Here is a 23437-nt window from a genome sequence, read left to right as displayed (position 1 = left end):
TGAGAGGATCATGTGGTTCTTGTCCTTTCTTTTATTGATGTGATGAATCATGTTGATTGTTTTGCAGATAGTGAACCAGCCCTGCATCCCAGGTATAAATCCCACTTGGTCGGTCATTGTGAATAATTTTTTTAATGTATTGTTGGATCTGGTTGGCTAATATCTTGTTGAGGGTTTTTGCATCCATGTTCATCAGGGAAATTGGTCTATAGTTCTCCTTTTTAGTGGGGTCTCTGTCTGGTTTTGGAATCAAAGTAATGCTGGATTCATAGAAAGATTTGGAAGTTTTCCTTCCATTTCTATTTTTTGGAACAGTTTCAAGAGAATAGGTGTTAACTCTTCCTTAAATGTTTGGTAGAATTCCCCTGGAAAGCCATCTGACGCTGAACTCTTGCTTTTTGGGAGATTGTTGATTACTAATTCGATTTCTTTACTGGTTATGGGTCTGTTCAAATTTTCTATTTCTTTCTGTTTCAGTTTTGGTAGTGTATATGTTTCTAGGAATTTGTCCATTTCTTCCAGATTTCCCATTTTATTGGCGTATAATTGTTCATAATATTCTCTTATTATTGTTTTTATTTCTGCTGTGTTGGTTGTGATCTGTCTTCTTTCATTCTTGATTTTATTTATTTGGGTCCTTTCCTTTTTCTTTTTTATCAAACTGGCTAGTGGTTTATCAATTTTGTTAATTCTTTCAAAGACCCAGTTTCTGGTTTCATTGATTTGTTCTACTATTTGTTTTTTGGTTTTGATAGTATTAATTTCTGCTCTAATCTTTATTATTTCCTGTCTTCTGCTGGTTTAGGGTTTTATTTGCTGTTCTTTTTCCACTTCTTTAAGGCGTAAGGTTAGGTTGTGTACCTGAGATCTTTCTTCCTTCTTTAGGAATGCCTGGATTGCTATATACTTTCCTCTTATGACTGCCTTTCCTGCGTCCCAGAGGTTTTGGGTTGTGGTATAATCATTTTCATTGGCTTCCATGAACTTGTTAATTTCCTCTTTAACTTCTTGGTTAGCCCATTCATTCTTTAATAGGATGTTCTTTAGTCTCCAAGTATTTGTTACCATTCCAAATTTTTTCCTGTGGTTGATTTCGAGTTTCATAGCGCTGTGGTCTGAAAATATCTCGATCTTTTTGTACTTGTTGAGGGCTGTTTTGTTTCCTAGTATGTGGTCTATTCTGGAGAACGTTCCATGGGCACTGGAGAAGAATGTATATTCTGCTGCTTTAGGATGAAATGTTCTGAATATATCTGTTAAGTCCATCTGGTCCAGTGTGTCATTCAAAGCCATTGTTTCCTTGTTGATTTTTTGATTAGATGATCTGTCCATTACTGTGAGTGGGGTGTTGAAGTCCCCTACTATTATGGTGTTACTATCAATGAGTTTCTTTATGTTTGTGATTAATTGATTTATATATTTAGGCTATCCCACATTTGTAACATAAATGTTTACAATTGTTGGGTCTTCTTGGTGGATAGACCCCTTGATTATGATATAATGCCCTTTTGCATCTCTTGGTACAGTCTTTATTTTAAAGTCTAGATTGTCTGATATAAGTATGGCTACTCTGGCTTTCTTTTGGTGACCATTAGCATGATAGATGGTTCTCCATCCCCTTACTTTCAATCTGAAGGTGTCTTTAGGTCTAAAGTGGGTCTCTTGTAAACAGCATATAGATGGATCTTGTTTTCTTATCCATTCTGTTACCCTGTGTCTTTTGATTGGAGCATTTAGTCCATTGATGTTTAGAGTGAGTACTGGAAGATATGAATTTATTGTCATTATGTTGCTTGTCAAGTTGGAGTTTCTGGTGGTGTTCTCTGGTCCTTTCTAGTCTTTGTTGCTTTTGGTCTTTATTTATTTGTTGTTTTTTTTTCATCTTTTCTCCCCTCAGAGAGTCCCCCTTAAAATTTCCTGCATGGCTGGTTTAGTGGTCACAAACTCCTTTAATTTTTGTTTGTCTGGGAAACTTTTTCACTCTCCTCTATTTTGAATGACAGCCTTGCTGGGTAAAGAATTCTTGGCTGCATATTTTTCTGATTCAGCACATTGAATATATCCTGCCACTCTTTTCTGGCCTGCCAAGTTTCTGTGGATAGGTCTGCTGCAAACCTGATCTGTCTTCCGTTGTAGGTTAAGGACTTTTTTCCCCTTGCTGCTTTCATGATTCTTTCCTTGCTTGAGTATTTTGTGAATTTGACTATGATATGCCTTGTTGATTGATGGTCGGCTTTTGTTGAATCTAATGGGAGTCCTCTGTGCTTCCTGGATTTTGATGACTGTGTCTTTCCCCGGGTTAGGAAAGTTTTCCGCTATGATTTATCCACATAACGCTTCAACCCCTATTTCTCTCTCCTCCTCTTCTGGGACCCCTATGATTCTGATGTTGTTCCTTTTTAATGAGTCACTGATTTCTCTAATTCTTAAATCGTGCTTTAATCTCCCTCTTTTTTTCTACTTCATTATTCTCTATAATTTTGTCCTCTGTATTGGTACTTCTCTGTTGTGTCTCATCCATCCTTGCCTCAGTGGCCTCCATTCAAGATTGCAGCTCAGTTATAGCATTTTTTATTTCATCCTGACTAGCTTTTACTTCTTTTCTCTCCGCAGAAAGGGATTCTAATCTATTTTTGACTCTAGCTAGTATTCTTATTATTGTGATTCTAAATTCTGGTTCAGACATCTTGTTTGTATCTGTGTTGGTTAAGTCCTTGGCTGTCGTTTCTTCCTGCTCTTTCTTTTGGGGTGAATTCCTTCATTTTGTCACTTTGAAGGGAGAAAAGGAATTAATGAGTTAGAAAAAATTAAAATTAAAAAAATATTAAAATTAAAAAATTAAACACACACACACAAAATCAAATAAATGATGCTAGCTCCTAGGTGTGTTTTGGTCTGGGTGTTGAAAGTGGCTTGATAGATTAGAGAAAAAAGGGGGTAAAAAGGAAATTGTTTGAAAATTTGAAAAACTGAATACACTGAAGTAGACTAAAATGAAATGATGGAAGTAAAATAGAATTTGAAAAAATTTACACAAAAGTAAAAAATATAGTAGAAAAAAATGAAAGAAAAATATTTTTAATAAAAATTGAAAATAAAAATGATTTTTTTCTCTTTCTGTATTCAAGAAAAAGAAAGGGAAAAGAGAAAAAAGAAAAAGAAAGAAAATTGAATAGATGGACCGGTAACAGACTGAAATGCCACTGCAATTACTTCATTTTCATCTGGAAGTCAAACTATGAAGCACTTTATAGTTCGTAAACTAAGCAGGTGGAGAGACTTGTGTTCCTGAAGAGCGAGGTTGGCCCAGTTGGGCGGGGCTTAGTGTAATGGCTCCGTTCTTCACTAGATGACTCTGCTTAGTTTACTGGGGTGGATTGTGGTGGCGCTTGTAGGTGCGTATGCTCATGCGCGGGAACGGTGAAAATGGCGTCAGCCAGCTACCCATTCTCTAGTATCGGAACTCTGTTCTCCCAGATCAGCAATCGTGCACCTGTACTTTGTCTTCAGCTTCCCTCCACGCCCCCCATCCCGCTTTTTCACAGTCTGTGACCAAGCCCCAGGCAGCACCCTCTCCTGAGTTTTGTCTCAGATGTGGCTGTTTTTCTCGTCCTCTTTCTTCTGAGGGACTGTGGCTTTGACCTGCTTCTTCCCTCTGCAGAAGGTCTCACCGAGCAATGGCCAGGTGCCGGCCACACCCAGGAATGTTTGCGGGACCGTGCCTGCTGCTGGTGCCCAGACAGTGTGGCCAGGTGCCAGCCCTCCCCAGAAAAAGTTTGTGAGATAGTGTAGCAGCAGTGTTTCAGGGATTATGGAAAATCACAACACACATCTGGCACCAGTCTTCACCCATAATGACCTTGTTCCAGCACCAGCGATGTGGTTGTTCTCTGGGGTCTGCTGGGACCAGGTGGCCTCACAGTCTCTACCAAATGTCCTTCCAGCAGTGGAACCGCTTTTCCCTGTGTGGCCCGAGAACCTCCCGGACCCCACTCTGCTCCTGGGGACTCGCCCTTCCCACCAGAGCACCACCAGGTATCGAGCTGCGGAGTTTCAGACTCCGCGCTCCCCCTGTTATAGTCTTAATGGAATTTAAACCCTCTTCTTTCTCTTTTCTCTCTTAGTTCAGTCCCTGTGGCTGTTTCCACTTTTCTACTTTCTCTTTAGCTGCTTTTGGAGGGTGCTTTTCCCATATTCTCCTCCCCCGCCTCCATCCTCTCTCTGTGTGCAAAAGCGGCTCCCTGCCCTCCACGGCTTCTTTCTCCCCAAGTTCACCTCTCTGTGCCAGGTACCTGCTGAATTTTGTGGTTTAGGTTGTGCAGATTGTTGTGTTAATCCTCAGATCATTTTTTTAGGTGTGCAGGATGGTGTAGCGTTGGTCTGGCTGTATTTCATGGATGCAAGACACACAAAAAACTTCCATGCTGTTCCGCCATCTTGGCTCCCCCTCCCATCTTAACCATTTTTAAGTGTATAGTTCACTGGTATTAAGTATATTCACATTGTTATTCATGTTGCAAACCTGAAACTGTTCCCATTAAATACTAACTTCCCCCTCCCCCCTCCTCCAGCCCCTGGCACCCACCATTCTACTTCCTGTCTCTATGAATGTAGCTCTTCCTGGTACTTAATATAAGTGGGATCACAGTATTTGTCTTTTGGTGACTGGCTCATTTCCCTTAGCATAATGCTTTCCAGGTTCATCCATGTTATTGCAAATGGCAGGATTTCCTGTTTTTAAGGCAGAATAATATTCCATTGTATGGATATACCACACTTTGCTTATCCTTTCATTCATCAGTGGACACTTGGTTTGCTACCACATTGTACCTATTGTGAATAATGCTGCTATGAACATGGGTGTGCAAATATCTCTTTGAGACCCTGCTTTTAATTCCTTTTGGGCAAATACCCATAAGTGGAATGGCTAGATCACATGGTAGTTCCAGTTAAAATTTTTTGAGAAATCCACCAGACTGTTTTCCACAGCAGGTGCACTGTTTGACATTCCCACCAGCAGTGGGACAAAGGTTCTAATTTCTCCAGATTTTCATCAGTATTTGTTATTTTCTGAGGGTTATTTTTTTTTAACTAATAGCCATCATAATGGGTTGAAGTGGTATCTTATTGTGGCTTTGATTTGCATTTCCCTAATGATTAGTGATATTGAGCATCTTTTCATGTGCTTATTGGCCATGTGTATATCTTCCTTGGAGAAATGTCCATTCAAGTCCTTTGCCTGTCTTGAATTGGGGTTTTTGGGATGGAGTTGTAGGGGTTCTCTCTATATTCTGCATATTAACCCCTTATCAGTATACAATTCACAGATATTTTTTTCCATTCCACAGAGCACCTTTCTACTCTGTGGATGGTATCTTTTGATACACAAAAGGTTTTATTTATTTTGATGAAGCTCAATTTATCTATCTTGTCTTTTGTTGCCTGTGCTGTTGGTGTCCGATCTAAGAAAGCACTGCCAAATCCAGTGCCATGAAGGTTTTCCCCTGTGTTTATAGTTTTGGTTTTCACATTTAGGTCTTTGATCTATTCTGAGTTAATTTTGTCTGTGGTGTAAGGCAAGGGTCCAATCTCATTCTTTTGCATGTGGATGTCCAGTTTTCCTGGCACTATTTGTTGAAAAGACTGTCCTTTCCCCCTGGAATGGTCTTGGCACCCATGTCAAAAATCAATTGACCACACATGTGAGGGTTTGTTTCTGGGTTCTCTATTCTAGTCCGTTGATCTGTATGATCTTTATGCCAGTACTTTATTGTTTTCATTGCTGTAGCTTTGTAGTAACTTTTGAAATCAGGAAGTGTGCGACCTCTCACTTTCTCTTCTTTTGCAAGTATGTTTTGGCTATTTGGGGTTCTTTGAGATTTCATATGAATTTTAGGGTGGATTTTTCTATTTCTGCAAAAAATGCCATTGGAATTTTGATGTGGATTGCATTAAATCTGGAGGACGCCTTCGGTAGTATTGATATCTTAGCAATATGTCAATCCATAACCTGGGATCTTTTCATTTATCAGTGCCTTCTTTAATTTATTGAGCAATATTTTATAGTTTTCAATGTACAGATCTTTTGCCTTCTTGATTAAGTTTATTCCTAAGTATTTTATTCTTTCTGATGCAATTGTAAATGGAATTGTTTTCTAAATTTCCTTTTTTTGATTGTCCATTGATATTGTGTAGAAGCACAACAGATTTTTACGTAATGATTTTGTATCCTGTGACTTTGCTGAGTTTATTAGTTCTAATTGGCCTCCTTTTTTATTGATCAGATTCGTTGCCAATTTTTATTTTTATTTTATTTATTTAATTTTTTAAAATATAATTTATTGTCAAGTTAGCTAACGTGCAGTGTATACAGTATGCCCTTGGCTTTGGGAGTAGATTCCCATAATTCATCGCTTACATACAACACTCATTGCTCATCTCAACAAGTGTCCTCCTCAATGCCCATCACCCATTATCCCCCCCACCCCCCTATCAACCCTCAGTTTGTTCTCTGTATTTAAGAGTCTCTTATGTTGCCTACCTCTCTGTTTGAAACTATTTTTTCCCCTTCCCTTCCCCCATGGTCTTCTGTAAAGTTTCTCAAATTACGCATATGAGTGAAAACATGTATCTTTCTCTGACTATTTCACTCAGCATATACCCTCTAGTTCCATCCACGTTGTTGCAAATGGCAGGATTTCATTCTTTCTTGTTGCCAAGTAGTATTCCATTGTGTGTGTATACACACACACACCACATCTTTTTTTATCTATTTATTGGTTGATGGACATTTGGGCCCTTCCCATACTTTGGCTATTGTTGATGGTGCTGCTGTAAACATTGGAGTACATGTGCCCCTAGGAATCAGCACTCCTGTATCCTTTGGATAAATTCCTAGTAATGCTATTGCTGGGTCGTAGGGTAATTCTAGTTTTAATTTTTTGAGGAACCTCCACACTGTTTTCCAGAGCCAGTTGCCTATTTTTAAACCTTAGATAAGTTCACATAAAGATCTGGAATTCCTATTTTGTCAGAATATTTTGGAAGACGTGGCACCTCTGGCCCGACAGTCCCACGTGGCACCCACATGCCTGGAGCCTTGTAGCAGCTCCTTCCTTTGGCAGAAGTGAGTGTCCTCCTGCTGGTGCCCAGTGGTGCCCCAGCCTCTAGCACCCCTCCTGGCCCCACCCTGCCTGACAGCCTCTCTCACAGACCCTGCTCTACCCAGCCCCTTGTGCACTCATTCTTCCTACATGTGTTTACAGAGCACCTGCTATGTGTCAGGCACTGTCCTAGGCACTGGGAATTCGGCACCCACACGACAGACAGATATCTCTGCTCTCACGGGCCTTTATTCTAACAATAGAACTCGCTGTGTGCTGGGGTCTGTCCTAAGCGCTTTACTTACGTTATCTCATTTAATCTCACTTAATGCCCAGGACATCCTTGTAGGGGTAGCCTCACTGTCCTGATGAGGAAAGCAAGAGGCATGGTGAAGTTGAGACTTTTCCAAGGTTATCCGGCGAGTAGGGTGATGTCTATATTAGAAAGCTGGGCAGTCAGGCCTGAGAACCCCTGTGCCCAACTGCCCCTCGCAGAAGGACTTGAATGTGAAAACTTGGCAGTGGGCAGGGCAGGGTGGATGGGGCCAGATGGGCACAGTCAGTCATGTAGCCATATGTCCTGAGAGGGGGAGTGTGTTGGTGACGGGATGGGGTGCTTCTGGGGGCCGCCCCTCTGGCCTCTGTTTCCTCAGGGTGTTCTGGGTCCCGGGACCTATTGCCTTTTCAGCTCAGCAACGCCTTGGTCTCGCCACTGGGAGAGCCCTCTTTTCCTCAGAGGACAGACAGCTGGTGATCAAGAGCCAGGCTTGGTGGGAGGTGGGGAGGTAATCAGCAGGTTGTCTCCACTGATGGGAGCAGACAGCTGAGAACACAGACCTGCGCAGGGCAGCCCCACCCTCTACTGGACCCACTTCTGCTGAGAGATGGAAATGTGGGTTCGTGTCAGATGGGCCCCGGCTCCCCGCTCCCACTGAGGCCCTGTGCACCAGGCCCATGACCCAGTTTCTCCGGCTGACAAGGAGCCTGGGCCTGGGAAGGGACGCTGCACAAATCTAGCCTGGTCCCTTGGTCAGCCCTGGGGTTGACATTATACCCTCCTGGGCACCATCACAGCAGCCTGCCGGGGACCTGCTTCCCCTTCGGCCTGGCTCTTTGCCCTCAGGAGTGTGCATGCCGCTTGTCTGCTGTCACTTCTAGTGTTCATTGGGTGTCTACTGCGTGCTGGTCACCTGCCGGGGTCGGGGCTTATGATGAGTAATAGAGAAGGTCCCTCCCCTCTTTGCGGATAGATGCCAGCACGATCGCTGACTCAGAGCCCGGGCGGGTGTGGACAGGATGCCTCTGGGGGCTCTCTCCTGTGGAAGGCCTTCCTCGCTGGTCCGGTTCACCCTCAGCACCCCGCTCTCTGCTCTCACCGCTCCTGAAATAGACCCCTCTGGGTAGAGGGCAGTGGCCCCACTCCTGAGCAGCACACATCCTGACTTCTCAGCCCCAAATGCAGCTGGCTGGCCGGGGCACGGTCACCATGCACCACGGCGGTGACTGGTGCCTGACAGGCCACACTGCTGTGTTGGTGGGCCATGTCCCCCGCTGTCCGAGACAAGCCAGGAGATGACTGTCTGACATCTCTGACAAAGGGAGTCTTTTATAGCCTCTTCCTCAACCCCTCACCCTCACCCCTAGCCTGCCCCATTTTGTAGCCACCTCCTTTTGGGGCACCCCTCAGAAATTCCAGGTAGAGCCTAGGAGTGCCCAGAGTTCTGATTGTGATGCAAGAAAGGAGCAGGAGCCTGGGCTACAGGCAGGTGGCAGGCAGGCATCCTGACCCCGCAAGTAAGCACTTGGAAAACCCCATTCTCGCTGCATCTGGGGCTGAGTGCTGGTGGCGAGGTCCCAGCACACCCAGCCCGGTGCTGAGGAAGCAGCCTGTCTGAGGCACCTGTTCAGTGCAAGTGGATCTTCCTGGGGTGCTTTCTGAGGGAAGGAAGGGGGGGTGGGGGGACTCAACCTTTTAAAAGGAGGTAGACCCACCTATATCAGGATGGGGGGAGTGTGTATGAGAGGGGTACGTATTCTTTGAGGCTTACAAGTTACTGAAAAGCATAAAGAATTTGGCAGAATTCTACAGTCCAGAGACTTCTGCTTCTTGGTGTTACATCGCAATTTTGTTTTCGGACTTTAGACTTAACTATGTTCGTGAGCCTTTCTCCAAGTCACTTAAAACTTTTGCTAACCCTAACCGTAACGACTACGCACTAGTCTGCGTGTACATACGCCATAACTTGCGTAACCATTCCCTTAATGCTGGGGATTCACGCTAGTCCCGATTTCACCACCAAGGAATGAAAGGCTGCCTTCTGTGAGGTGTCCCTCACTCCCCTCTAAGGCCGGGGGATCTGAGTGCTCCTTCCACCAGGGTCTCAGCAAAAGGGGGCATCGGAGGTGGCACAGGCCTGGTCTGCATGCTGCCCATGCTACTCACACACTGTTGATGACATCTCAGCCATGTAAAGTGGGGAGATTTGACATACCCCCAAATCCCAACATTTGGCCTGTCTTGAAAGGTCAGACGTTTGGAGACGTGGGCCTGCGTGTCTCTGGCCGCGGCCTGCAGGGAGTGCATTGTGGCTGCCTCCTAGGGGTGGATAGCAGGTGTCCAATCCTACACTGCCCCTCACCTGCCTTACCTGGCCCTGGCTGGCCCCTGCAGGCAGGGGACTTTGTCACCTGTCGCTTAGTAATAAGAACCTAGCGCTTCGTGGTCCGCTTGTGTAAAACCCACCTCTCCTAAGCCCCCGCCGAGTGAGTCTGACTCTCACTGTGCCTTCTCAAGGTGAGGTATGGTAGGGTATGGTCCTCATAGAATGTTCTGCAAGAAAACCGCCAAACATGCTCTAATGAATGCTGGTGCCAAAGTCATTGGCTGCATTTGCGGTTATCTCCCGAGAGGTTCCTGCAGGTGGGCTGATAGAGAACCAGGGTTTGGGGCCTGTGAGGAGGACGGCCAGCGGGGGGACAGCTCTAGGGGAGGGTCGCCATCCTGGGATGTGCACTCTCGGAACTGGCATCGTGCTTGCACCCACCCTGGGCTCTGGCTGAGCCAGGCCACCCTTGCCTCCTCACAGAGCGTGCACCCCTCCTCTTTCTAATAGCCTCTGCTGGCCATGGCTCTCCAGCAAGACAGGCTGGGAGCTGGGGTGGACACAGGTCTGAGATGTGCCCTGGTCACTGACAGACCTGTCTCCACAGGCAGATTCACCAGGAACCACTTGAAGTGGAAAAATTTAGGACTTGGGCAAGGACTGATCCAGGTTTTGTAGAGCCTAGAGTTTATACAATTTGGAAGCCTTTTTAAGGAATATATATATATATATATATATATATATATATAATTACAAATACCTAAGTAGATGCAGGGGCCGATGCAAGGCAGGCGTCCTGAGGTCAGCCTTCTGAGTCTCCCAGGGAGCTGCCTCTGGCGTGGGCTTGGTGGTACACGGGTCACCTCTGCTTTGCTTGCTCCCCAGACTTTCCTGAGAGCCCAGGCTACCTGGGTCTTGAAGTGGGAGAGGGTGCTGAAGGCTATTGGGACGGGGCAGGTGTGTGTCACCTGGAGTCCCAGGTGTGGCCTGATGCTTGAACACAGGGAGGGCTGGGGCTGAGAGATCAGGCCTGGGTGTGGGCTGGAGGTGAGGAACAAGGCTCACCGTGACCGTGACTGTGGCTTTGTGCTGGCAGGTGGAAAACCTGAAGGAGAAGCTCATTAGCCAAGCCCAGGAAGTGAGCCGCCTTCGATCAGAGCTGGTGAGGCTCAACACTGCCATCCTAAGGTGGGCGGGGGAGGCGGGGGTTGGCCGGGTCTCATGCAGACTGACCCTTCCAGATGGGATGTGCGACCCCATCTCTCCAGGGCCCTCACTTCCAGCCCAAGCCGGGGCTGCCCGTATGCCCATCAGACTGCCATCCTGCCTGGGAGATGCTCCCTGAATACTTGTCTCCACTCACTAGGTCCTCAGAGGTCGTGTGACCCCCAAAGGGAGGGAGGTTAATTCTCGTTTGCTGATGTAAAATAGGAGTGTGATCTCTGTGTATAAATACGACTTTCTTGTTACTTTCACACTCAGGAAAATAGAATGAACGGGGCGGGGTGAAGTCCGTCCCTCCAGCTCCCCTTTCCTCCTGTCTTCTCATTTCCCTCTGGAGCTCCTGCTCTCTTCCCTCCCTCTCCCGCCTTTCTCTTTCCCTCTCCTTCTCCCCACCTGACTCCTCTCTACCCTGCCCTGGTAACCCTCTCCACCTCACATGCGTCCCCTGTGCTCCGGCTATCTACAGGGAGGCACGGACTTGGAGAAGCACCGGGACCTGCTGATGGTGGAGAATGAACGGCTGAGGCAGGAGATGCGGCGCTTCGAGGCAGAGCTGCAGGAGCTGCGGGCCAAGCCGGTGGCCCCCTGCACGGGCTGCGAGCACAGCCAGGTGAGCGGGCTGGCCCCGGCCCCACCCGGTCCCAGAGGGCTCAGTCCCCAACGGTGACCCAGTTCCTCACAGTGACCCCTGCCCGCTTGTCTGTCCTTCCCTGGGTCCCGGCGTCGCTCGCCACCGCCTGCCTGCAGGAGAGCGCCCAGCTCCGGGACAAGCTGTCACAGCTGCAGCTGGAGGTGGTGGAGAACAAGGGCATGCTTTCGGAGCTGAACCTGGAGGTGCAGCAGAAGACCGACCGGCTGGCGGAGGTCGAGCTGCGGCTCAAGGACTGCCTGGCCGAGAAGGCACAGGAGGAGGAGCGGCTGAGCCGGCGCCTCCGGGACAGCCACGAGACCATCGCCAGCCTGCGGGCCCAGTCACCGCCAATCAAGGTGAGCCGTGGCCACGTGCAGGGCCTTGGGAGCGCCCTCTCCATCCCGTGCCCAGGGCGGGGCCTCCCGGAGGAGGGGCTTAAGCGTCTTGGTGAATGAGGAGGGGCAGGTGGTTGAAGGAATCATTGCAGGTCTGCCCTTAGTCTTGCCCCTTCCTCTTCTTGCTGTCCAGGGCCAGGCGCGTAGCGGGCATCTGGTGACTGAGGCTTGAGGTGCCCGTGCGTGCCAGGCATGGATGTGACGCACCGCGAGGTTCTACCTTCATCTTTGCCCTTCTTGTCTGTCCTGTGCCCAGGCTGGGGCCACAGCCAGGCTCTTGGTGGGCTAATTAGATGAGAGCATTCCAGGAGGCCCTTGCAGCATCCTGGGAAGCCAGTACCTCGAGGCCTCTCTAGTTTTTTCTGGGGGCTCTTGGCGGGATGTCCCTGAAGGTCCCTTCCCAAGGCCAGCTGCGTCTCAGGGCCCCCGGGTGAGGTCGAGGCACCTACGCGCCGCCACGCGCCCGTCCCTCCTTCCCCTCACAGTATGTCATCAAGACCGTGGAAGTGGAGTCGTCCAAGACCAAGCAGGCCCTCAGCGAGTCCCAGGCCCGGAACCAGCACCTGCAGGAGCAGGTGGCCATGCAGAGGCAGGTGCTAAAGGAGATGGAGCAGCAGCTGCAGAGCTCGCACCAGCTGACCGCGCAGCTCCGGGCGCAGGTGCGTGGGCTGCGAGGGCGCTCGTAGCTGTGGGAGAGCATGCGCACGCCCGGCTGGAGAGAGCATGCGCACGCCCGGCTGGAAAGCCAGAGGCGGGCCTTCAACACAGTATGGCGGGTCAGCGCTCCAGGGTCTGACGCGCCTGGGTTCCGGTCTCTTCTCTCCCTGCTGGCTGTGTGATCAAGGCCAAGTTTTGTTTGTGTCTGTTTCCTCATCTGTAAAATGATGGGATCGCAGAACTCCCCTCCCAGTGGGGCTCAGGGACATAATCATTAAAGGTTCCTCACACAGGGTCTAGCGCACACGTTCTTAGAAAGGAACCCTGGTCACTACTGTATAACAAGTGCTCTCCCCTGCCCTTCTGGGGCCTGTAGCTTGTGCACCTGTTATGTGCCAGGACCCAGGCTGGTGCCGGGGGTAATGCAAGGAAGTAGCTGCACGGAGCTCCCAGACCTTTCGAGGAGCGAGATGGCCATCTACCCTTCTCCTGTGTGTGTGTCTGTGTTATGTGTCTGTGTGTGTGTCTATGTGTACATGTAGGGGTCAGTGTTTGCTTGCGTGGGCTGTGGGGTAGGTGAGGGGCTTCTTTCTGGCTCTCCCTCCCCCCCCTCTGAGCTTCTCCCCCCACAACACACACTGAGCTTCTGGTCTTGGCCATCAGATCGCCATGTACGAGTCAGAGCTGGAGCGGGCACACGGGCAGATGCTGGAGGAGATGCAGTCCCTGGAGGAGGACAAGAACCGGGCCATCGAGGAGGCCTTTGCCAGAGCCCAGGTGGAGATGAAGGCTGTGCACGAGAACCTGGCAGGTGAGCCGGCTGGCCGGGCCCTGGCCTGCCCCGTGCCGTAGTCCCTCCCCCTGTCTACCTTATACCTCTGTGTCCCCATAGGTGTCCGGACCAACCTGCTGACGCTGCAGCCAGCGCTGCGGACCCTCACCAACGACTACAATGGGCTCAAGCGGCAGGTGCGTGGCTTCCCCTTGCTCCTGCAGGAGGCTCTCAAGAGCGTCAAGGCCGAGGTGAGTGCAGCTCATGGCTGAGGGGACGGGGGAGGCTGGGAGAGGCCCTGGAGCCCAGGGCTCCGTTCCAAAATGCGGTGAAGCCCCCCGGACAGTAGCCCCCCTGCCTCACCCACACACTGCCACCCCCAGACCCTGTTTGAAAAACACACTGGTCAGGGGCAGGTATTTGGGTATTTGCCTTATTGTGATGCTTTAAACCAAACATATTACATGTATTCTTATATCTCAAACATGCTGCACATATTCTTACATCTGTTAGTTTTGATTTTTTTTAAGCTATACTTGTACAGTATGAGAATAGCCAGCGTCTCTTAAGTGCCTCCTACGTGCTAAGCCTTTTATAGCTGTCAGCTCCTTGAATCTGTACAACAGTCCTGCAGGGTAGAGACTGATATATTTTGGGAATAGAAAATAGTTCTCTTTCTGTGAAAAAAATTATGTCAATAATACATGGACGTGGTAGAAAGTTCAAACTATGCAGAAGAGCATCAGAAGGAAAGGAAGGGCCTCTCTCTGCCACCCTGGCCTGCTCCCCAGAGGCGAATGTCTGTCAGAATTTACCCCCCGAGCGTTCTGAGCACGATGAAGCCTGTTGATGTATTTGCGTGCATGTACACACTTCCCTTTTTACCCAACGAAGGGCAACATTTGCATGCGCGGTCTGCATTTTGGTCCTTTCCCTTGTGAAGTGTAACGTGGAGGTCCGTACCTACCAAGTCCTACAGATCCGCGAAATAGATGGTGTTCTCCCCAGTTTACAGAGGAGAAAAAAGAGGCTCGACGACTGAGATGGTTGCCTTAGGTCCCCCCAGCTACTTGAGGGTGGAGCTGGAGTTTGGGTCCAGCTGAATCTTGTTGTAGTCAAGTGCTAGTGCTGTGAAGTGAGGGCTGAGTCCTGCTGTTTGCTCATCAGCAGAGCAATAAGCCTCGTTGAGACTCAGTTTATTCCTCTGTAAAATGGGCCTGGCAGCAGTACATGCCCACAGGGGCTACTGGAAAGAGTTGGCCTGTGACAGCAGACATCAAGTACTCAGCCCAGGGCGGGAGGCAGTGAGCAGCCGCTGGGTGGCGGTGGGGAGGTGGCAGGCAGCGTGGTAAGCCGGGTCGGTGGAGCCAGCCCGTGACAGCGCTGCGCACCCCCCACCAGATCGGCCAAGCCATCGAGGAGGTCAACAGCAACAACCAGGAGCTCCTGCGCAAGTACCGCCGGGAGCTGCAGCTGCGCAAGAAGTGCCACAATGAGCTCGTGCGGCTGAAAGGTGACCGCCGGGGGTGCTGGGGGGCCCTGGCACAGGGGTCCCAAGCTGGCTCGGAGGTGAAGCTGCCCTTCCCCCCAGCCCAGCACCACTCCTTGGAGCTGTGCCCTGCCACCAAGGGGCTGCTGTAGCTCCGTCTCTGTAGATCCGGAAACCCAGAGAAGTCGGGGAGCTTGCTCAAACCCGCATGGCTAGTAAACGGTCTGCCCTGGATCTGGACTTGGATCCGTCCAACTCCGAAGCCCTCACCCCAGTGCCCATGGCAGGTGACCCCTGGGCCCCGAGGGGCCAGGTGGGCTATTGAGGCACTGGGTGGGGGTGGCTGGTATGCCGCTTGTTCTGACCAACGGCCTGGCCAAGCTTGAGGGTACCTGTTTGCTACACAAAGGTCTAGGGAGTGCTTGCTGTGTGCCAGGTGCTGTTCCAGACAGAGACATGGCCGCGAGCCCACATAGATGCTGTCGCTGGCCTCACGGTGCTCGCTTCAGCTGGGGCAGCAGTGATCATTAATCACCCAGAGAACCTCAACACTGCCCCTGTTACCGGGGCTGGGGAGGGGCTCTCAGAGCCCCTTAGTGTCTGACAGTCGAGCGTGTCAGGGGGCTTCCCGGAGGAGGTGCAGCCAGACCTTGGACCTGGATGGTGAGGTGGAGTGTACAGGTGAAGGTGAAGATTCTGGCTGTAGTGGGGAGTTTGTTCTTCATTCCACTGCGATCCCACTGAAGGGCTTGAAGCGATCAGATCTATGTGCCCACACACCCCAGGGCTGCCTCGTTGCCTGGTTCTATCTGCCTGATTCCCAGGCCCTGTCCTGGCATCCATGGTGTCCTTTTAGAATGACAGAATAAGTCTCTTGGCTTACTGGAACCCAAGCCCTATCGTATAGAGGAAACTGAAGTCCAGACACAGAGAGAGCGTCCATTTGGTATCCCACCCAGACAGGGGCGCCTGGGTGGCGCAGTCGGTTAAGCGTCCGACTTCAGCCAGGTCACGATCTCACGGTCCGTGAGTTCGAGCCCCGCGTCAGGCTCTGGGCTGACGGCTCGGAGCCTGGAGCCTGTTTCCGATTCTGTGTCTCCCTCTCTCTCTGCCCCTCCCCCGTTCATGCTCTGTCTCTCTCTGTCCCAAAAATAAATAAACGTTGGTATCCCACCCAGATTGGGCACAGGGCTTGAGCCCCACAACTGACCTTTCCTCCCTGTCCCCAGTGTGAAGCTCCCACTCTCAGCTGGCTTGCCCAGGAAGAAAGGGTACTGATACTTGAATTCATGATAGTGTGAGTGACTGATCACAGCTTTGTGGGCTACCTTTCCTTGGGGGGCCTTGCTTAGAAGGCAGCAGGTTCCTGAGCCGCTGGGTTGCTCAGGACACCAGAGGATGCCAGTGTAGAGGCAGTCTGATCTTGACCCAGCCTGTACTCTTCTCTCCTCCCCCACACAATCCAGGGAATATCCGGGTGATTGCTCGTGTCAGGCCAGTCACCAAAGAGGACGGAGAAGGACCCGAAGCGACCAATGCTGTGACCTTCGATGCTGACGATGACTCCATCATCCACCTACTGCACAAAGGAAAGCCTGTGTCCTTTGAGCTGGACAAGGTCTTCTCCCCGCGGGCCTCACAGCAGGACGTGAGTGTGGCCCTGTGGGGAAAGGGACAGAGCAGTGGAGGGTGGGGGGACATACAGGGAGAGATGATGGGAGCATGGACCGAAAGAAGTATAAGAGTGGGGAGGACACGATGGGGAGGCGTGGGGCGCTGGGATGCCTTGCTCCCTCCACTGGAGGAGAGAAGAGGGTGGGAAGCTAAGATTGAAGCCTCTGCAGGGAGGGAGACTCATGCACAGCCTGTGGCACCTACGTGGCCCCGCCCAACCACAGGACCCTGGCAGGCGTTGCTTCTCCAGCCGGGTGCACTTATGTTGGTCTGCCTAGGGACTCCCCCGCTGCTCCTGGGCCCCACTGTGGAACCCTTGGCCTGTGAGAGCCATGTGGTCTCAGCATCCTTCTTTTCTCATCTCTGCCCTAGCTGACCAGCCAGGCCTGTCTTGCCTGTGCCCTTCTGTCCCTGTGCTGGGCTTTACCTTTGCCCCGCCCTGTCTGCTGGTGTACAGGCAGGCTCTGGGTGCCGGGCACACGCTGCCCTCTGCCTTCAACTCACTGAGCACTCCTTTGGTGCTGGAGAAGTAGAGGTGGGGGCCCCTGAGCTCCAGGGCTGGGCAGCAGGCACTGCCCTGTCTTCCCTTCAGTCTTGGCAGCTCGACTGATGCCTATTGTAAGTGACTTATTAGTCAGAAATTCTTCCCCAGCGAGCCACTCGCCAGTAACAATATGCGTTGTACTGTTACTGAAGGAGAGAATGGTCAGGGGAGGTGGCTGGACTTGGAAATGGTGGGTGACCCAGGGGGGGCTTGCAATCTCCATCCCATGTCACCTCCCCAGGTGTTCCAGGAGGTACAAGCCCTGATCACCTCCTGTATTGACGGCTTCAACGTCTGCATCTTTGCCTATGGCCAGACGGGTGCCGGCAAGACCTACACGATGGAGGTGGGTACCCGCTGCGTGGGGCAGGGGCTCAGTGAGGACCCCACCCCGTCGCTGCCCTTGTGTCTACGGGTTTTGTTTGGTACAGGAGCAGAGCTGGTGGTTATCTGTGTTAGCCTGGGGCACCAGGCCTGAAGAGAGGGGCACCTTGCTCAGGTGGACTTGGGATGGACCCCTGTGGTTCTGGAGGGGCAGGTGTAATGCCCACAAGCTCTGGCACCAGAGGGGTCTCTGCCTGAGGTTAGAGCCCAGGGCAGACCGCCTCTGCATCTCCCTGGATGGACCTTTGTTTCACCCATGTGCATTTATTGGGCTCCTGCCGTATGGCTGCCCTATGCTGGGCCCTGGGGTATGGGGATGGAGGAGGGCAGTCTCTGCTGCTGGGGCCAAGCCCCCTCCGGGAAGGGCAGCGGGAGATGGGAGCTTTGAGGGGAGGAAGAATCTCAACCAGAGGTAAAAATGGAAGGCGGCCCTTGGGGGTTTCTTTGGTTTGTTAGCATGTGCCTGGCTCTTGAGAGGGTGCTGTGTGGTTCTCTGGGAAGGGGTGAGGACAGGCGTCCCAGTGTCTGAGGAGGGGGGTGAGAAGGCTAGACAGGCACCTTTAGGTGACAGGCTGTCATCATGGCTCTTTCCTTCCAGTCTGGGCCCCACTGTTGCCCTCATTCTGGGATTCGTGAAGACTGGTTAGTGGGGGCCAGGCCAAGCAAGGTGGGGGAGCTAGGGGTTTGGGGGGGCTCCTAACCCTATCTTGGGTGCTCAGAGTTGGGGTGACGCCCAGGAACATCTCTCCTCCAGCAGTGCCTGCCAAGGCCCATGTACATCAGGTGCCGTTCTGGGCGCTGGGCAGTTTGGCCACAGAGTGTCTGCTCCCAGGAGCCAGCCCACCAGTGGGGAGGCTTCAGTGCTCACAGCACATCGAGCTGTGTCCTGGCAGGTGCCAGGGAGAAAACTTAGAGCTGACTATGAGGAATCAGCAGTGAGGGAGGGATCAGATCAGGTGTTGGTGGGGAAGATAAAGCCATCTCCCCAGGAGGTGGCATTGGAGCCAGCCATGGGGGTGTGTGGGGAAGAGCATTCAGGGACCAGGAACAGCAGGGCTGAGGCCGTGAGGCTGGAGCATGCTAGGGGTACTGAGGCCTGGCAAGGAGGCCTGAGCAACAGACGGGAAGGGGCGTGGGTGGGCTACTTAAGGGGAGGTGACCGCTCAGGTGAAGACTCCAGATTTCCTTCTAGAAGGGCCGGCCAGCCCATCCGGCCTCAGGGCACGCGTGCCTCTGCTTGTGCCCCCCTTCTGCCACCCACAGAGCCCAGCTCGTGGCTTCCCTGATGTGAGCCACCCTCTAGGCGGTGGCACGGAGATCATAGGTTCCCAGTGCCCCCTCCCAGGTGGTCCCCCAGGACCAGGTGTGCACCTGGTGCTCAGCGGCCCCTTGTGCAGGGCCGCGCCGGGTGCTTCACCCAGTCCTCTGCTTTACGTCTCAGGCTGGTCCTGGCAGGGCAGTGCTGTGGAAAGGTGGGGAAACTGAGGCGCAAGGCGATAAAGTTGCTTGCAGCTAGTGGAGGGCGTTTTGGGGCAGACCACTAGGCACGGACAGGGAGGCTGGCCCGTGAGGGGTCGCCATAGACACCACCTGGGCATCTGCACGGCACCCCCTTGTGGTGGGGAGAGGCCTGGCTCACTGGGGCCCTGCTTCTGCCCCCAGGGGACCCCTGAGAACCCAGGCATCAACCAGCGGGCCCTGCAGCTGCTCTTCTCCGAGGTGCAGGAGAAGGCGTCCGACTGGGACTACACCATCACCGTCAGCGCTGCCGAGATCTACAACGAGGTCCTCAGGTGGGCGGTTCTGGTGCGGGGCACGGCCCGCCCAGTGGCTTTGTGGTCCGCGGGGCCATGCAGAGCTGTGTGTGACGAATGTCGGAGTCGGGGCTACGTGTCCGGATCAGCCCAGGGATCGGGTGGTCCCCGGCCCCCGCCCCACACCGGAGGCGGCAGGGAGGCGGCCTTGCTCTCAGTCCCCCCGGGACCCCTAGACCAGACCCAGGTGCTGCTTTTCCTGCCGAGTCTACCCAGTCTCCCTGCAGGCTGCACCAGGTGGTGATAAGTGAGAGTGAGGGACTTGGGGGGCCCTGCCCACAAGAGCTCCGTGCATCGTGGGGGCGGGAGTAGTGCCACTACAAGACTGGGGGGAACATTTGGCCTCTGCCCCTCAGCAGACTGAGTGCAGGGGAGGAGCTGGAGGAGAGAGGGGCTTAGCCCTATGGTTAAGGAAGGCTTCCTCAGGGTGTGATGGGGTGGGGGAACATCCCAGGTGATGGGGGAGCGGGGTACAGTGCAAGCAGAGGCAGAAGCGGGAGGAGGGAGTGACCGTGTCGTCTGTCCCCGCAGGGACTTGCTGGGGCAGGAGCCCCAGGAGAAGCTGGAGATCCGGCTGTGCCCAGACGGCAGCGGGCAGCTGTACGTGCCGGGGCTGACAGAGTTCCGGGTGCAGAGCGTGGAGGACATCAATAAGGTGCAAGGCCAGGGCACCTGGAGGCGGGGAAGTGCCGGGGAGGCCCCCACGCGTAAGTGGGGCCGGGCGGGAGCAGGACATATGCAGCCTGTCCGCAGGTTTCCTCCTCTGTAAAGTGCGTAGGGTGAGCCTCCTCGGAGACAGGGTGATTGCGAAGACCTCACTCCAACCCCTGTGCCTCCGCCCTCCCTGCTCCCTGCTCCCTGCCAGGTGTTTGAGTTTGGCCACACCAACCGCACGACCGAGTTCACCAACCTGAACGAGCACAGCTCCCGCTCACACGCCCTGCTCATTGTGACGGTGCGCGGGGTGGACTGCAGCACGGGCCTCCGCACCACGGGTGAGTGAGGGCGCCGGGCGGCCTGGCCGAAGACCCCTGGCACCTGCCCCCACTGGGGCGGCCTCGACCTGCCCGGCACCCTCCCCACAGGGAAGCTGAACCTGGTGGACCTGGCCGGCTCGGAGCGTGTGGGCAAGTCAGGGGCTGAGGGCAGCCGCCTGCGGGAGGCGCAGCACATCAACAAGTCGCTGTCAGCCCTGGGGGACGTCATCGCCGCCCTGCGCTCCCGCCAGGGCCACGTGCCCTTCCGCAACTCCAAACTCACCTACCTGCTGCAGGACTCGCTCAGTGGAGACAGCAAGACCCTCATGGTGGTGCAGGTGAGGGCCTCGGCTGGCCAGGCAGGGTGGCCCTTCGTGTGTCGGGCTTGGCCGGCACCGTGACCAGGGACCCCCTCCCCCTGTGGCCCCCGTACATCAGGCTGTGCAGGGAAGGGACACCCTTGTCCTCTGCAGCTTCAGTCAGTGAGCATGCTGCCCCCTCCAGTTCTGTCAGGGAGGCCTGTTGGCCTGGGTGGAGAGTGAGCTCTCTTGTCCCCTAGGTGTCCCCCGTGGAGAAGAACACCAGCGAGACGCTGTACTCCCTGAAGTTTGCAGAGAGGGTGCGCTCTGTGGAGCTGGGCCCTGGGTCCCGCAGGGCAGAGCTCGGGTCCTGGTCCAGCCAGGAGCACTTGGAGGTATGGTGACTGCCACGGGCCCAGCTTGGGCTGGCATGGCCAAGTCAGGGGCAGGAAGGAGGATCTGGGATGGGAGACGGCCTAGAGCGGCGGGAGAGGGGAAGATGCCAGAAGGGGGTGGACCTAGAACTTGAACCTGGGAGTCTTGGTCTGAATATTTCGCCTTGACCTCAGAGATAACCTGGGGAGGTCCCCAGCTGGTTGCCGGGGCGGGGGGCCGGTTGCAGGTTGGCACACAGGTGCTCAGTTATAACTCATTTTCTTCTTTGCATGTATTATCTCATGTAATTCTTGCACTAACTGAGCACGGTGGAGGCGGGGAGCCAGGACCACGGCCCCTGCCCACCTGCTCACCCCTGCCCACAGTGGGAGCCGGCTTGCCAGACCCCACAGCCCTCGGCACGAGCACACTCAGCCCCCAGCTCCGGGACCACCAGCCGCCCAGGCTCCATCCGGAGGAAGCTGCAGCCCGTGGGTGAGCCTCCCCTACAGGCGGATAGCCACTGGACTGCCCTTGCCTGAATGGACTTTTTGTTTTCCTTTTTGGTTAAGTTTATAAAACTCATCCAGAACCTGTTTTACCACCTCTTCTAGCCCTGGGAAGTAGTCAGGGCAGACCGTGCTAGATCCATTTCACAGATGGGAAAGCACAGGCTCCCTGGAGAGGGAATAGTATAAGGAGGAAGCAGCCCTTCGGGCTCCTAGCGGGGCTGCTGACTCGAGGCCCAGGACCCAGTTCTCCCAGGCAGGGCTCCAGCAATACACACCTTCCAAAGCAGGCCAGGAACCCCCTGTTCTGGGCCTTGGCTCCTAGGGAGGGTGGGGGGCAGGGCCCAGCCCGTGTCCCGGGTGAGGAGTGAGCCCGGCTGTAGGACTGGAATGCAGAGCTCCAGCCCCCTGCCTGGCCCCACTCACAGAAGGGCCTGGCAGGTGCTACAGTGCAAAGAGGTAGGGGCAGCAGGATCCTGGGGAGTCCTGGCCCAAGGCAAGCCCACCAGTGAGACGCCTGTTGCTTTGATTTCAGCCTGACGGCTGGGGCTGCAGAGTCTCCAGGTGAGTGTGGGGCCAGTGGCCCGGGCCTACCTGCCCACCTGCCTGGCCATCTTGGGTTGCAGGGCTGTGCCGGGGAGATGGCTGCTCAGGGCTGGGTCTGTCCTGCTGCCTGCTGTTTGTGCGCTTCTGCCTGGCTCCCTCCTGCCCTTATGCACAGAGGCTGACGAACCCCTCCTCCCCCTCCTGCAGGGAAGTCAAGGCCGGTGCCTGTGTGATGGACGTGTCCACCCTACCAGACCGGGGACTGGGTCGTGAGGCCTTGCTGGCCCGCTCCTGCTGTAGCACTGGGAGCCTAGGAGGCAAAGGCCAGGGTGGAGGCACCTCTTCTACCCCGTCTCCACTCAGAGATGAGAAACGTGCTCAGAAGGAAATGGTGTCTCTTGTCCGTGGCTGTGGGTTCAAGTGGCACAGGCCGGAAGGGTAGGGATGGACCACTCTGCCTGGCAGGCCCGGGCCATCAGGGGGCCCTCACGGGGAGGGCAGGAGTATGCGGGAAGGTGGTCCTCTCGCCCAGCCTGGTCGGACTCTCCCCCGCCTGCCGGGCCCGTCTCTAGTGGGTGTGCTGAGGAGCCCCCGGGGGGCACAGGAACCATGACACCCGGGCAGTTTGGTGGGCACCCTGGGGCAGCCCTGGCCGCACGCGGGCCCTGTGCTGGACATGTACATAGTGTTCTAGGTGTACATAGGGGCACGGCCCTCCCCGCCGAGGGCCGGCCTGTATTTATGGCTGGCAGGAGGCCAGTGGGCGGGGATTCTGCTGCTCCCCTCATCTGCCTGGTACCAGGCTCTCTCCTTGCTCACTGGCCTCTTGACATCTTCCCCCCTTTGAAATCCTATTTAAGAACTTTTGGAAGCTTAGCCATTTTTACTTAAAATAAAAACCTTTTTACACAAGTGTGGTCTCAGTTGGTCTCGTGAGGCCCTGGTCAGATTATGGGGATGAGCCTTTGGCTCCACGCTGCTAGCTGGTCACCCACAGCCCTCCTGGCCTCTCCCGAAGGCCATGACCGAGTAGGTCCAGTGCCCCCTGGCCACCCTTGTCACAACTGGCCCACCCACACATGTTATCGCCTCCATCCTAGAAGATGGGAAACCATGGCTCTTCAAAGGCTTGAGAGCCACAGCCGGTAGGGCTGGGCTAGCCGGGCTCCCCTCGGTCCTGGCCTTGCCCCTTAAGTGGACCAGCTGTAGGTGGGTGCCACCCTCCTCCCAGTGCTACCGGACCCCAACCACAAGCTCAGTAACTCCCCACTCCCACCCCCCCGCCATGGGGGTTGTCAGCCTGTACCTGGTCTTGGCCTTGAGGGGGACTGCACAGGGGCTCAGTGGGGCCCCCTCTCCAACTGGGGCGAATCTACCAGCTGCTGCCAAGGAGCACAAGGGATCAGTGCTGGGGGGTCCTGCAGGGAGTGAACACAGTTCA

At 53.7% G+C, this 23437-nt stretch overlaps 1 protein-coding gene across 7 annotated transcripts in view; it reads left to right on the top strand.

The window, feature by feature from the left end:
- KIFC3 (kinesin family member C3) overlaps positions 1-22908 on the top strand; it is a 77270-nt gene extending 54362 nt beyond the window's left edge. For 4 of the 7 annotated variants that reach the window (XM_078438815.2, XM_078438818.2, XM_078438819.2 and 1 more), the window contains 17 exons: positions 10592-10663; positions 10803-10868; positions 11397-11540; positions 11678-11917; positions 12442-12615; positions 13277-13424; positions 13506-13636; positions 14787-14898; positions 16341-16522; positions 17334-17438; positions 19139-19269; positions 19822-19945; positions 20156-20285; positions 20376-20605; positions 20827-20961; positions 21328-21436; positions 22204-22908. In XM_078438815.2, the coding sequence (XP_078294941.1) occupies positions 10592-10663; positions 10803-10868; positions 11397-11540; positions 11678-11917; positions 12442-12615; positions 13277-13424; positions 13506-13636; positions 14787-14898; positions 16341-16522; positions 17334-17438; positions 19139-19269; positions 19822-19945; positions 20156-20285; positions 20376-20605; positions 20827-20961; positions 21328-21436; positions 22204-22229 (2259 nt within the window). In that variant the 3' untranslated portion in view covers positions 22230-22908. Of the gene's footprint in view, positions 1-10591; positions 10664-10802; positions 10869-11396; positions 11541-11677; positions 11918-12441; positions 12616-13276; positions 13425-13505; positions 13637-14786; positions 14899-16340; positions 16523-17333; positions 17439-19138; positions 19270-19821; positions 19946-20155; positions 20286-20375; positions 20606-20826; positions 20962-21327; positions 21437-21985; positions 22015-22203 lie in introns of all 7 variants that reach the window. The other 3 variants (XM_078438821.2, XM_078438817.2, XM_078438816.2) reach the window with 2 other exon arrangements.
- The last annotated feature ends 529 nt before the right edge of the window (positions 22909-23437 follow it).

Source organism: Panthera onca, chromosome E2 (assembly GCF_046562875.1).
Source record: "Panthera onca isolate mPanOnc1 chromosome E2, mPanOnc1 haplotype 2, whole genome shotgun sequence".
NCBI lineage: Eukaryota > Metazoa > Chordata > Mammalia > Carnivora > Felidae > Panthera > Panthera onca.
Note: the sequence above shows the minus strand (reverse complement) of the source record. Positions and strands in the feature narration are given on the sequence as shown.